The sequence below is a fragment of the Lissotriton helveticus genome, chromosome 1_1 (genome assembly GCF_964261635.1).
Source record: "Lissotriton helveticus chromosome 1_1, aLisHel1.1, whole genome shotgun sequence".
Taxonomy (NCBI): Eukaryota; Metazoa; Chordata; class Amphibia; order Caudata; family Salamandridae; genus Lissotriton; species Lissotriton helveticus.
Window position 1 is genome coordinate 1,351,615,649 of NC_136057.1, and position 13,507 is coordinate 1,351,629,155.

The 13,507-nt window shown below is 45.4% G+C and overlaps 1 protein-coding gene across 2 annotated transcripts in view; it reads left to right on the forward strand.

The window, feature by feature from the left end:
• The window catches only part of MEI1 (meiotic double-stranded break formation protein 1), a 3,250,839-nt gene that overhangs the window by 723,076 nt on the left and 2,514,256 nt on the right, over nucleotides 1-13,507 (forward strand). For both annotated transcript variants that reach the window (XM_078683295.1, XM_078683306.1), the window contains exons 7-8: nucleotides 8,359-8,489; nucleotides 11,106-11,220. In XM_078683295.1, the coding sequence (XP_078539421.1) occupies nucleotides 8,359-8,489; nucleotides 11,106-11,220 (246 nt within the window). The remainder of the gene's footprint in view (nucleotides 1-8,358; nucleotides 8,490-11,105; nucleotides 11,221-13,507) is intronic.

The following is a 13,507-nucleotide window of genomic DNA, read 5'->3' on the forward strand; positions in this document are numbered from 1 at the left end:
TGAGGTCATTGGTAGCTGGTGTGCTACGGGAGAGGGGGCCACTTGAAAACACACTTCACAAAGGGACTTACAGGTAAGTCTGAGGGGGCCCACTCAGGCGAGCAGGTTGCAAGGGCTTCAGGACCATGGGAGCACAGCTGGATCATAGTTACCGGGACCGGTCGGGCCTGATACAGATTAGTTAGGTCAGCCTGGCAGCGTATGTCAAGAGGAGCTGGTGTACTACTTTTGGTCTGGGTGCTCTGTCGGAGTCGTCGGGGAACAGCAAGTCGGTAAGTCCAGAGTCTGCGGATTGGTGCCTCTTGTCGCAGGGGTGCTGAGTCTGCTCCAAGGGAGGTTCTTTAGCAATTTGTTGAAGACTTGAGGTGCTCCAGGGTTCTTGGAGTCCTCACAGTGACAAGGCGTGGCAAAACACCACAATGGTCGAGTCCTAAGGCAACAGGCAGGGTTTGGTGATTTCTCTGCAGCAGGGAATGTGTTCTCGGGCATCAGCTCTTCTTAGCCCATTTCTTCTTGGTGTCTGTCGGATTTAAAGGTCCAGGTCCAGGGAGGCCACCTAATTACTACATTTCAGGGCATTAGGGGGGAGACAAGTTGTAGCCTTTGGACTATCTACTTTTAGGGTGTCTACACCCTCTAAGTGACCATTTCCTGTAGGAAGAGGCACTACCTATCCCTTATAGGGTATTTTTCCACCATCTTAAGATGGTGGATTTTCAAAAGTAATGTCTACATCACCTGCCACACCTTAGGGGTGGTGCTGGCTGAATGTGGACACTCCTCCTGATCTAACTAATTTTCCCGCCTCTCCTCCCGGTAAATGTGGAGCAGGATAGGGGTGTTGGCATCCCCCACTATCTGGGGAAGCATCGGTTGCACTTCAAATGTAGTACCGCCTTTGAAGCTTCCCACTCTAGAAGACCATTCAGGCCTGGAGGAGGTGCTTCACACCTACGCCAAGGTTAGGCTTTGTTTTGGGCCACTGAGAGCGCAGGCTCTCACCACATGAGGTCAGAAACATATCTGGAGGTGGCAGGCTGGCTTTTCCTAGTCGGAGACCCCACCAGTGCTTGGTAGGTTTTCAGGGGACTCTCTAAAGGGTTTCCTGTGTGCATTTATTAATAAATCCAACACTGGCATCAGTGAGGATTTATTAACGCAAGATTTCTGAGACCAAACATCTTAGGGTACAGTGAAGCCATCATGGAGCTAGGAAATTCGTAATGACAAGTATCCAGCCCATGCGCTCTTTAGGACTTCCCTGTACACTTACAATATCCAGGAATGGCTCAGATACTGTAGGGTCATATCTGCTCATGCAGATCTGTCCACACACAGGATATAGTGCACCCTGCCTTAGGTCTGTGAGGCCTGCAGTAGGGGTGACCTACCCATACCTTATGCAGTGTATGGGGCCAGGCACACAAGTCCTATATCTGGCTTTGTCATGGTTGCAAGCTTCTTTTCTAATTGCACTAATTCCCCCTCAATGTATTAACATGGGTGAGTTCCGGTCAGCAGAGGTCAAGTTCACTAAGGGGGTGCCACAGGGCTCATGTTTGAGCCCAACCCTTTTTAATATCTATGTGGCCCCCCTGGCCAGGATCATGAGAGCCTTTGGTTTCATCCCAGTGTCCTACACTGATGACACCCAGCTCCTCTTCCTGTACAAATCCCTCACCTCGGAGGTTAAACAATCTTTCTCCGATGGCATGAAGGCGGTTTCGCAATGGATGTCATCTAACTTTCTCCAGTGTAATGTGGGAAAGACGGAAGTCATGTTGTTTGGAGAGGCTAAGCTACAATGGGCCCCAGATTGGTGGCCATCTGATCTTGGCCCAGTTCCTGAGCCAAAACAGGTGGTGAAGAATCTGGGGGTCCGTCTGGATCATGAGCTATCCCTGAAACAACATGGAAATAGCCGGGTGGGATCATGTTTCCACGTGATAGGTCTTCTCCGCTAGGTATATCCACTACTTCTCGACTTCACTCGAAAGACTCTGGTACAGACCCTGGTGCGTGGTCCAAAATACTGCTGCGAGATTGGTCCTTAATGCCCCCCCCCAGGTCCCCTTCTAAACCTCTTTTTGAAAAGCTACACTGGTTGACAGTTCGTCAGAGAGTAAAATTCAAAACCTGTTGTGTAGTCCACAAGAGTCTGCATGGACTTGGACTCTCCTATTTAGCAGAGAAATTTGTCTCATATGTTCCTGCCTGTACCGTTAGATCGAGCGATCAGCTTCTCCTACAAGTTCCTAGGATAAGAAGGGTAAGGCAGGGTGGCAAAGCTCTTTCAGTGGTAGGGCCTGTACTATGGAACACACTTCCACTCCTGTTGAGGCAATGTTCGGACCATCTGACGTTCAGGAAAAAGTTCAAAACATTCTTGTTTAAAATGTGACAGGGTCTTTGTATTCTTCCATCACACTCTCCCTTCTCATGATTGGCTTCTTCTTCCTCTATATGCTATTGTTGCTTTTTTTTGGGCGCAGAGATACTCCTTCAGGAGTGGATTCAAGCACGATACAAACCCGCAAATAAATAAATAAATAAAGTGTGTCATGTCCTCCTGCCAGCGCCTGCACCTGTCCCCTTACTACTGTTTCATAAGCCTCCCAGATCACTACCAGTGAATCTACAGAACCCAGATTGTCTTGGAAGTAATGGGCTGTGTGTTCGCGTATCTTGTCCTTCAACTGTTTATTCTTAAGAAGCCAGGGGTCAATGCGGGGTGGCAGGGCATTTGTTCTGGTGGGGATTATTAATCTCACTTCTACGGGTGAATGGTCGGACAGGCCACATGCCTTATTTAGTGCTCCACGAAAGCATCCTGACATTACGGAATGTATCAGGAAATCTAATCTGGAATATCCACGGTGTAGAGCTGAAAAGAATGTATATTGTCTGGCCTGTGGGTTGTACTCACGCCACATGTTAGTCAACCCCATTGCCTCTATGAATGTCTTTAGCGTCTCTGTCCCTCCTACACCCTTCATGTGTGATATGTTATCCATTGTGGGGTCCATTACTGCGTTTAGGTCACCACCCAATACTAGTACCCCATTAGGCAATTGTAATAACAATGAGCTCAGCTCAGGCAGTGTGTTCCAGTGCATCTTTGGCGGTATGTATACTGAGCAAAGATAATTGACTCGGCCTTCCCATATTCCGGAGAGTGCAACATATCTGCCCAGCTTATCTTGCCATGTTTGTTGAAGCACTAGCGGCAATTTCTCTCTGACCAGTATCCACACACCCCTGGACCGAAAATGAATCTAGCATGAGCCAGTAGTTTATAGCCAAATCTATCCAGTGCTCTGCAGGTTTTGCCCATCAAGTGTGTTTCTTGAAACATGACTCTATCTGGTGCATGTCGATGAATATACTGGAGTACCATAGTACGCTTGATTTTGTTACCTCGACCATTGACATTCCAGGTCGTGATCAAGAGATCATGTTCGGCAGGTTTGTGTGTCATCGGTGACGCTTGGTCAGGGGATTTCGTTGTGTCATTGCCATTGTTCAGATTCCTGATCTGTACATAACGAGGCGCCTCAGGTGTTCTATTTACCACTTCAATTCCCCTCCCTCTTTCCCTGTGTGTGTTGTGAATATACCTTGAATACAGTGTACTATTAACATATAATCTTGAAACTCCAACCTAGGTACCTCCCCCCTCCCCTGCACCCCCCCCCCCCAATTTGCAGAGCACCCGTTGTCCCATAACTAAACTGATGAACTTTGGGAGGCCGTTAGCCAATACTTGCCTTCCATAATCGACCAACCTCCCCCCTTTTTGAGCTGCCTTACTTTTAGTGTTTCGTAGGTACTTGTTATGTTTAGCTTGTTTGTGCGCCTCCCAAGTCTTGGTATGGTGCAGCTTAGTGTTAGGTGTTGGTTTGATACTTCTGCACGTTCGTACATTCTCTCTTCCCTGCTATGAGGTCTTGGATCCTGACCTGTGCCTCTCCTAGGCCACTTTTGCCCATTCTTGTTGAGCGTATCTCCCAGAATTAACTCATTCTTTAAACTGGTCCTGTGCCTCTGTCCACTGGAGGAGGCACTTCTGAATTCACCATCTGACTCATTCCCACACTCTGCAACCGTGTCTGCTTCTCCCTTCCTGTGTCGCGACCCATCTGCTACTCGCCATCTGTCCAACCACTCTCATGCCTCTTCAGGTGTTAAGAACCTCCACACTTTACCCTCAGCTACAACTCTGAGGGTGGACGGGAAAAGCATCGAATATGTAATGTCTTTTGGTCTCAGTGCTCTTTTAACCTCAATTAATGTTCTCCTTGCCTGTTGCACTTTTGTAGTGAAATCTAGATAAAAGGAAATAGTGGGATTATCAATTTTTAGCAGTGCTGCCTTTCGGTCAGTCTGTAGAATTACAACCCGATCTCGATAATTAAAGATACGGGCAATGATTGGGCGTGGTTGTGCTCCTGGTCTCGGCTGTGTGCCCTGGATTCTGTGAGCCCTTACCACAGAAAAGTACCTGGACAGCTTCTTCGGCGGTTGGAGTGATTTCAGTACCAAGTCCTCTACGTAAAGGACTACTGAAGGGCCCTCCGCCCTTTCGTTAGTCCAATGATGCGGACATTGTTGAGACAAGAACAACACTCCTGGTCCTCCAGCTTTGCCTCTATTTCTTTTGTCAAGTCAGTGAGTTCCTGCACTCGTATTTGTAGTGTGTTTGTATTCGCCGCGAGGGTACTTGTCACATTCTCAATCTCCTTGACCCTTGAGCCCATGTTTCTCCGGTCTGCCCTTATCAATGTTACCTCTGTTGTCACTGTGCCAATTTTGCCTGCTACGTCTGTTCGCACTCCCTGAAATTGCCGTCATGATATCCATCAAGGTAATCCCTGTTGTATCTGCACTGGTATCGGTGGAATTGCCTGGTGCTGCCACTGCAGTATTTGTTTAGTCCTTGGGTAAGGTATATTTATCAAGGATCGTTTGCTGCGCCGCGCTGGGGCCCTTCCCACCCGTCATGGCTTCAGAGTCTTGTTGCCTGGTGGCAACTCAAATGCCGTCCTTTACGCAATTGTGAGGGGGGAGGAAGGGCAGGAAGAGAGGGGTCTGAAAACCTGGGGGGGACACGGCAGTACTCGCTGCCGCCTGCACCAGGGCACTCCCAGCTCCAGTCGGCCTGTCGGTCTTCCTGGCTGAGTACCCAACGCTTGTCTCGGATTTGTGCCTGTCCCTCGTACCACCCCCAACCCTGGTAATCAGGTCAGGTGGGACTTATCTGGATTGATGAGGTTGGTCCACTCGCTCAGCACACAGCTTTCAAATTTGCCTTCACAGCCAGAGATGTCCAGTATCGAATTGTTAGCCTAATTCGGTCAAGAAGATATCAGACCATAAAAGCACAATACAACAAATATAAAAAATAAGACAATACCTTAGAAACAGGGTTACAAACACATACAGATCTTCCCATAATTATAAAAAAACAGACCTTTCCATATGCCCATTTAACAGTCAATTAAAAAAGACATTTATAACTTATATCTTTAAAAATATTCATGGTGTACTATCATGGAGCTTCAGGAAGGTAAGAGCCTCAGTAATACTGGACCCGCCATACCTGCCTGTCATGCTCACCTGAAGCAATCTTCAATCCGTAAACATTTCATGTAGATCATCATACAGCTCATAAAACAGACTTCCTAGTCTAAATTACACTCCACAGAAAGGATGACATTTTTAGGCCGATATCAATTGTCGAAAGGGACTGCAAAAATAGATTAGGTGGATGACATTGATGAAAATCTTGATGCTTTAGGTAACTTAATATAGAAGACCTCCTCCATTGGTTATAAAATTTGCAGAAGAGAACAACGTGCATTGTTGTCTGTACCGAAACATTATCGCATGGACACTTGTATAAAGTGGAGGACCAATCGTTTACATCTGGAAACCTAACCATGCAGTGAAAAATGTCCATCCTAAAACATGTTAAAGCATATCTATGCTTTTGGTGTGGGACCTGGATAACATATAATTGACTGTCATAACTAGCTAGAATTAGCTGGTTTCTTTGAACAGAACCTTTCAATGGTTCTTCCGACAGACTGTTATTCTCCAGGTGTACTAAACAGTCAGTTTTTAGGTCTTTCCTGTTTAGTTTCGCTAAACTTTCAGGATTAATAAAATATTCTGGGTGCCCCAAATCGTTGGAAAAACTCTCTACATATTTTAGCCAGGTAATTTGTGAGTATTGAGTACAGTTTAGGCATGTCCTAATGACAAGTTGATTAAAACCAGTATGCTCGGATGCCTACAATTTATGCCACAAGAGTATGGGCTTGGTCTTAATTAAATCTGTAAGAAAAGGTAGCCCCAGCTCTGCATGACAGACAAACGTTGATGTAGATTTAGGAGTAGCAAGCAGGTATCTTAAAAATTCACTTTAGGCTGCTGTAGCTGCATATACTCGCCACAAAGAGCGACCGCCTTGTGTTGGTTAATCTCAAGAGATTATTTTCTGCGAAAAGTGAAATTTTGTAGGAATCAGGCCCAGTTTGACCCATCTCAATGCCATCTTCCAATGTGTATTGCCAAAGGTTCAATGCAGAGGGCAAACAGAAGGAGTCATTTCAGCCAGTTTTGAATGTAGCTATAGTTTTCGATTAGTTATTAAAAAGGCCAGTTGAGGAGGCAGTCGAGGCATTTCTGGTCGCGGGTGACTGATACTGCTGTAAAATTTAATAGCAAGTCTGATGTCTGAAGAGATTTTTAGAACGAGATGTCTGTAGGTCAAGTACCCAGCAGGAAGTATGTTACTGAAGGTAACAAACCTGTCCAATTAGTTAGAGGTGCATTGTGCTATGATGTTTCAAGATAGTTCATTCATCCTCAGTTTTTGCACTTGTATGATACCATGTGTTGAACTTATTTGACTTAATTTGAAGGGCCTCTTTCTAATTTCAGGCTGAAGGATACTGAAACTGATTCTTATTAACCTTGGGCGAAGAACTACGCTCCGTTCGCGGAGCTTGCGGAGTTTCGGCAACTTCGCGTTCCGCGGAGAACGCGTAGCTGTCGATTAGTCCGCGATCCGGTGCGTAGCGTAGTTCTCGCGCGCTGAATAACATTATCGCGTGCGCGTCAATGGCTTACCTTGGTTCTGCGTTCGCTTTTTCCCGGTTGCGTGTGCCACCATGTTTGTAAACCCTCCCGCACAATCCCGTGCGACTGTGCGAACGCGATAACGTCATTTGGATGCGCGATAGCGTCATAAGGACGCGCGAGGATTCTTGTTGGTAAGATCGAACACGCAGAAACTGCAATCTTGCACAGAATAACTCGCGAGCATGTTAAAACCATAATAAATTACCATTTGGTTAGCAAAAAAGTGAAAAACCCCTTAAAGTTGTACCTTTGGCTGTATTTTTTGGGGGGAAGGAGTCCTCTTTTTGTTTCTACTCTTTTTTTGAAGAGTAAGGAGGAAGGGCCCTTGAGTTTACAACTTCCTGTTCCTGTCCACCAGGCTCCTCCCAGTGCTTCGCGCGATATTTAGCGCGATCACGCACTTTTGTAGTGCGAACGAGAAGATGAGTTCCCGAACATGTCTTGCACAACCTGAACACGTTACTTGTGACCCGGAACAGGAAATAAGGGAACGCAAGCGGGCGGGACAAACCTCTTGGGTAACTTAGTGCGCTAGCCATCCCGAGCATGCAGGCAGCGCCCGAACCAGCGCACCGCGCTCCCGAAGACGAAAAACGGCGCGCGAACGGGTCTAGCAAGCAACTACGCATGTCCGCGGAGCTACGTGTAGGTCGCGGAGTGCAAGTGCGTCTTCGCGTAGCTCCGCGGAGTGCGGCTCCGCGAACTACGCCCAGGGTTAATTCTTATCATTTACTGAAAATTGTCTATAACCACAGAATGTAAGCTTTCCTTAATATTATTCAGCCATCGAAATTCCTGTGGGTGGAACGTGTCATCTCCTCATTGCAATAGATGTTTGAAATGGACCAAAAAACAATTACGATCTAGAATATCACTTGCATCTTCTAATACATTTTACACATTTACTGACACTAATGAAAAGAAACCATATTGATACCGACTGAATAATTGTTGCTTTGTGGAGAATGCCTACCTTACACTGCATGTTAATCAGTACTATCCTTTGGGCAGTGACATAGTTTAGGGACGACATGTGATTTTAGCCTTTGTAAAACTCCTCATTGATATATGACAAGGTACCAAAGATGAAGTGTGCCTTGATTGTTCCATGGTTGCCCAGTTTACAGTTAATGAACAGCATAATGAATAGTTTGCAAAAGTCTTGTTTCGGTAACCATGTTGCAATCTCTTGCGCTTACCTTATTATTTTAGGATTTTTGAAGCAGTTGCTGAATTTGGAACATCTTGTATCAATGATAATGAGCATGTCCGGAACAGAGATGGATTCCGAGAACACAGAATTGTTACATGCACAAAGTGCTCTTCCTTTGGTGTTGAAGAAGGTGAGTCTTGGACATGTGATTGTTTATCAATGGACATTTCTGTGACTGCTGCCGAAGTAGTCAGTTTAACTTAATTAAGTGGAGAGAATTAAACTAGCCCTTTCCCTCAGTGTGATTCTATTGAAGTGACACCGTACCAGAACTTCCCAGCGTGGTTGTCATCTTTTGGCTTCATGCAAGATGTTGGCCATTCTACTCATCTGCCTGATCCAAAATATAGCATCTAACAAAGCAACAAAACTGACCACATAATATGAGCCCCCATTTTCAGGATCCCATTCTGCAACATCAAAGACTATTTTCTCTGTAAATATGAATTATGTGTACAAAGACCCATTCGTGAACCAGGATGTGAAATTCGCCAACAACTTGTTTGTGTTAGGGTATGCAATTTGTGATACGACCTGTATACTGACAGGCTGCTTCACAAATTGCTCATTCGCAGGAGGCTTGCAAAACTGCCTGTCTAATTAATAATACTCAGTTAAACACTATTCAGGTTACAACATCCTGGTAATTCCAGGGTAATCCGGTAAACAACCGTGAGTTTTTTCTTTCCACAGTACACTGAGGTTAGGGTACGCCTTAGCGTGCGTATACCGCCCAGTGTTACAGTTTGGTCCTGAAGAATGCTCGGCTAAAAAGGCCATTACGAGCAGAAACATGTTGACCATATGATCTAGTAAACAGGACTTTCTGACTCAAATTTATTGTCAAACTGGTCCGCCTAACCTTTTAATCAGTGTGCATGCTTCAACCTCTATTAAAATTGGGTATAGGTTGGAACACGCACTTTTTATTCCTACACTAAAATTTCACTATCACTTTTTGCATTACTTTTATCTTAGTCACCAGCTCCACTGCAGTTGCAGGTGTAGCAGCACACCGGGCATGCACTTGGCATACCCGGTGAACAACCCGATGATGAAGCATGTCACCCAATAGTTGGATGAGTGAGGGTTTTATAAAAAATCACTGTGATTTTTCTTCTTCTTTCTTTCTTCACACATTCACGTGCTCCTTTTTACGTTTCATTCTATTTTGTTTGAGTCACTCCTCTGTTGTTTAACTGATATTTTGACTGGGGTATAGGAGTGTCCCTGATCCCTTCCTCTCTTGTTGTTTCTACATAATTAATAATACTCCCTCTATGAACGGCTGCAAATTCAGAGATAGTGGCTTGCAGGGGACAGCAGATCACTATCTTGTATTTGCTTTCCCAAACGGGAAACAATATTTTTAAATGTACTCTGTTTCCATTAAAAGGACAGGTGCTGCTTTAAAAAATGCTTCCCGTTTTGGAATATATCTGAGAGAGCTTGCATGGACCGCTGCCAGCTCCCTCCGAGGCTACCCACATGATTCCCTAAGGGGAAGTTGTCCATTGGTTAGCTTCCCGTTTTCAAATCTGATACCATCCCATTTGAGGTGATGGTATTTGACCAGTGGTTTGCTACCACAATTGTAAATTGCACTGCAGCTTCCAATTAGGAAGGGTAGCCCCTTTCACAATCCTCCTATTTGTGATCTCTAAGGGTTGTAAAGCCCCTCTACAAGACCGAAAGCCTTTTTCAAACTCATGCATACATTTTACACATTATAAAAAGTGTTTTGTGGTTGCAAACTATGTATTTTTGTGATTCACAATCTTTCAACCACAAAAGCCCTTTGTTCATGAGGCCCTATGTGTATTTAAAATATGCTAACTTAGTTACAAAGGAACTGAGTGCTCTACAAGAGTAGGGGACACAAAATAGTTCAGGTGGAGGATATGTGCCAATTAGCATGCTAGGTTGATAGCTGGTTACTGACTTCTGAAAGTCAAAGAGGAGTTCCATATTCATGTTTGACCGTCTCCCTACTTTACAGTCCTGCTTCAGCATAATAAAGATGCCTTTTCGTCACCTGTTTTCCCCTCCTTAGGCCCCACTTCATCACAGCACAGATATCAGGTGTTGGTTGATCTCGCTTCTATAGGTTCCACTCTATGCAATATTTTATTGGGAGAGTATGTTCTGCATTGTCGGATTGTCATTGGCAATCCCGTAGGTTATAATAATTCCCTGCTGCGTGCGGGAACCCTGAAGCACTAATGGTATATGCCCATGTAATCAGTAGAAAGAATGGAGTTTAACTGGTCCATACATTGCAGATCACCCCCCAAAAACTTAACATAGGCAAGTTTTTCCAAATTTGAAACCTTTTGTAAAACCCAAAAATGCTTTCTGAAAAGTGCACCGTGGCACCTGTGTTGCAACCGGCTTCCCAGTGGTCTAAGAAATAAGGAACAGCTGAACCTAATAGGCTTATATTACATTAGTGACAACAGACCTCCTGTGTCTGGAAGTCGATAATTCACATGATGTTACATCGTGACTCATTATTATATCTCCATAAGTGGTTTCTCTGAAGATGAGCATTCTGGAGACTCTAAAAACCAGTTGTCCTCTGAAATGTAAAGTTGCAATCTTATTTCTTAGTTGACCTTTGAATGGGAATATGTATTTTCTTTTTGAATTTTCATAAGGTAATGACATTTTCTTCATGTCTTTTGTTGAACTACTCATGTGGAACGCGAAGTATACCTTTTGAACTACCCTCCTGGTTTTCTCCTAGATTTTGCTGTCCAGGGATGAACTCATGCAAGTGGCCAGTGCACAGTGTATGGCTTGTGTATTGGTGCATTCTCCAGCGAAGTATGCTGCAGCCTTTATTCATGCTGACATTCCAGGTAATACACTCAACAGAATCACTCATTTTACAGCTAGTTTAATAGGGCATTGAGAAGTAATGTCAGTGACATGTTATTGTAGGCAGAATAGAATCATAATTAGTCAATACATTTGAGGTGTACATTTATTCTGAAAAAGATGTTTAGGAAGACCGTGCACGTGCACGGTGACACCTCATGTAACCGTAGTTAATATTCATGAACTTAAGAATATTCTGCCTCGGTGCTGGATTCGGGCAAACATTTTTTGAAGAAATATTGCTTTTAAAAACTAATTCGACATCGTGGGATCTTTGTTGATAGTCATAAACTGCTTTTTCAATGACCATGCTATGGAAGAATGACCCTTTTGCCAAAAATCTCCCAGAGGACCCCGAAGGACAGTGAGGGCATTCACCTCAATTATCTTGGTGGGGGGGACCTCAAGTGGCAGAAGCTGTGAGATATTCAGGAGTGCCATAAAGTGGCTAGTGTAGGTGGCCATTTTACAGGACCTGAGTTCTCTGTCCCAAAGGATTCCCCATGGAGGAAATCCAGGGATAGAAGTGGGCATACAAAGCACTTCAGCTCTAAACATAGGAACCAGACTCAATTGACATGGACAATTCCAGCTTCAACGACTTACATAATCAGAGCCTGCTCACTGCCGTATACTAGCTCGATGCCGTTGTCAACGCCAGAGATCTTTGGAGGTTGGTCATGAAGTTACTAGTAGCTGGTGACTTTAAAAAGCTGTGGGGCGTAAAAGATGATAAAAAATGTGACCTTCGTAAGTGAAGCATGTAAGCTCGACTTCCATAATACGTTGCGCAATTTTGAAAGCTAGAGGGCCAAATGTTACATTTTAAAGTCCATTTTGATAAGGAATTTGGTTGAAAATAAATAAGGAAGCAGCTACTAAATAGTAGTAAGAAAGAGCAAATGTCTCTGCACATGCTCTGAGATGGCTCTGAGGTTTGAAAGGTAAATTTCATTGCAAATCACATGATATCTGATAGAGACTTCTAGATGCAAATTCCTTATCTTAGAAGTATCCCCAGGCGTCAGACTGGATTTGGACATTTATTGTGAGCAGTGAATCTGTGCGCAGATAGGTGACAACGTTTGGCTCTGTGTGGCATAGTTGGCGTCCGTGGCAGACGTGACGTGCGCAGTACCTATACAGGCACGCTGACGTCGGTTCTTTTCGTTCCACGCCAGCCAGCGCAGATCTGGGAAGAGCTACCCCTTAGTCACTTTTTGACTAGGTTTTTTGGGTGTTTAATCAGAGTCTTTTTTGAGGTTTGCCTCCTGGTGTGGCAGGGATGTCATCGAAGAAGGCCGGCTTCACGCCCTGCGATGCCTATCACCGATAAATGTCTGTGCCAGACCCGCACTTTGTGTGCCTCTTGTGCCTCGAGAGGGACCACGACCCAGAGGCCTGCCCCGAATGCCTTGCCATGCACCGAATGCCTTGGGGGAGTGATCCCTCAAGCCTATGGCAGTTCGACGTGCGACGCCACAATGTTCAGAGTCCTGGTTGAGAGGAAGATCCAGGAAGCGACCACAGAGCCCGAGGTCTTTGCATTCGAAGTCGTCGAGCCATTCAGGTAAGTCCAAGTCCCAGAAGATGAAGAAGAAGTAAAAGCATGCTTCGACTTCACCTTGTCCGTCGTTCAACTAGACAAGGGAGTGCGATTAGGCCAGTTTTTGGGTCAGCTCTGCGTCTCCCTGAGTTTTTGGGAGCTGGAGCAACCCCCGGCCAATTAAGGGAATTTTATAAGGGAATGCACCTCATCATTGGGTGGCACATTTACTCTAGCACGCTCTTGGGTCCCATGGGTTTGGAAGGGGCCCTTACTGGTCCCACGCCCGCGGCTCTGGCACCAGTCAGGCCCCAAGGATACATAGATGGAGCTGGATCAGAGCCAGTTGTGCCACCTCGACCGTCTCCAATGCCGAACCAGATGCCGATGCTCCCGGCACCACCCAGTGGTGCCATCCCTTTTCACATCCTGACTCTGACACGGAGCTGGAGGGCGTCATCCTGTGACGACTGGAACCATGCCTTCTGGTCTGAGCCATATTATTATGAGCTAGGACTCAGGGAGTATCGGGAGGGGTTGCTTGACCCTGAAGAATACCAGCTTTACTGGGCTAAGGATCTGGGTGAAGCTAGTGGACTGGATACTTCTCCAGATACTGGCATGCTTTCTCCCCCTACCATGGCTAGTGAGGTGGGAGCTTCCTTTGCAAAGATGATGTGGTGGGCAGCTGAGGTCCTGGAACTTATCTTGCTCTCAGTGGC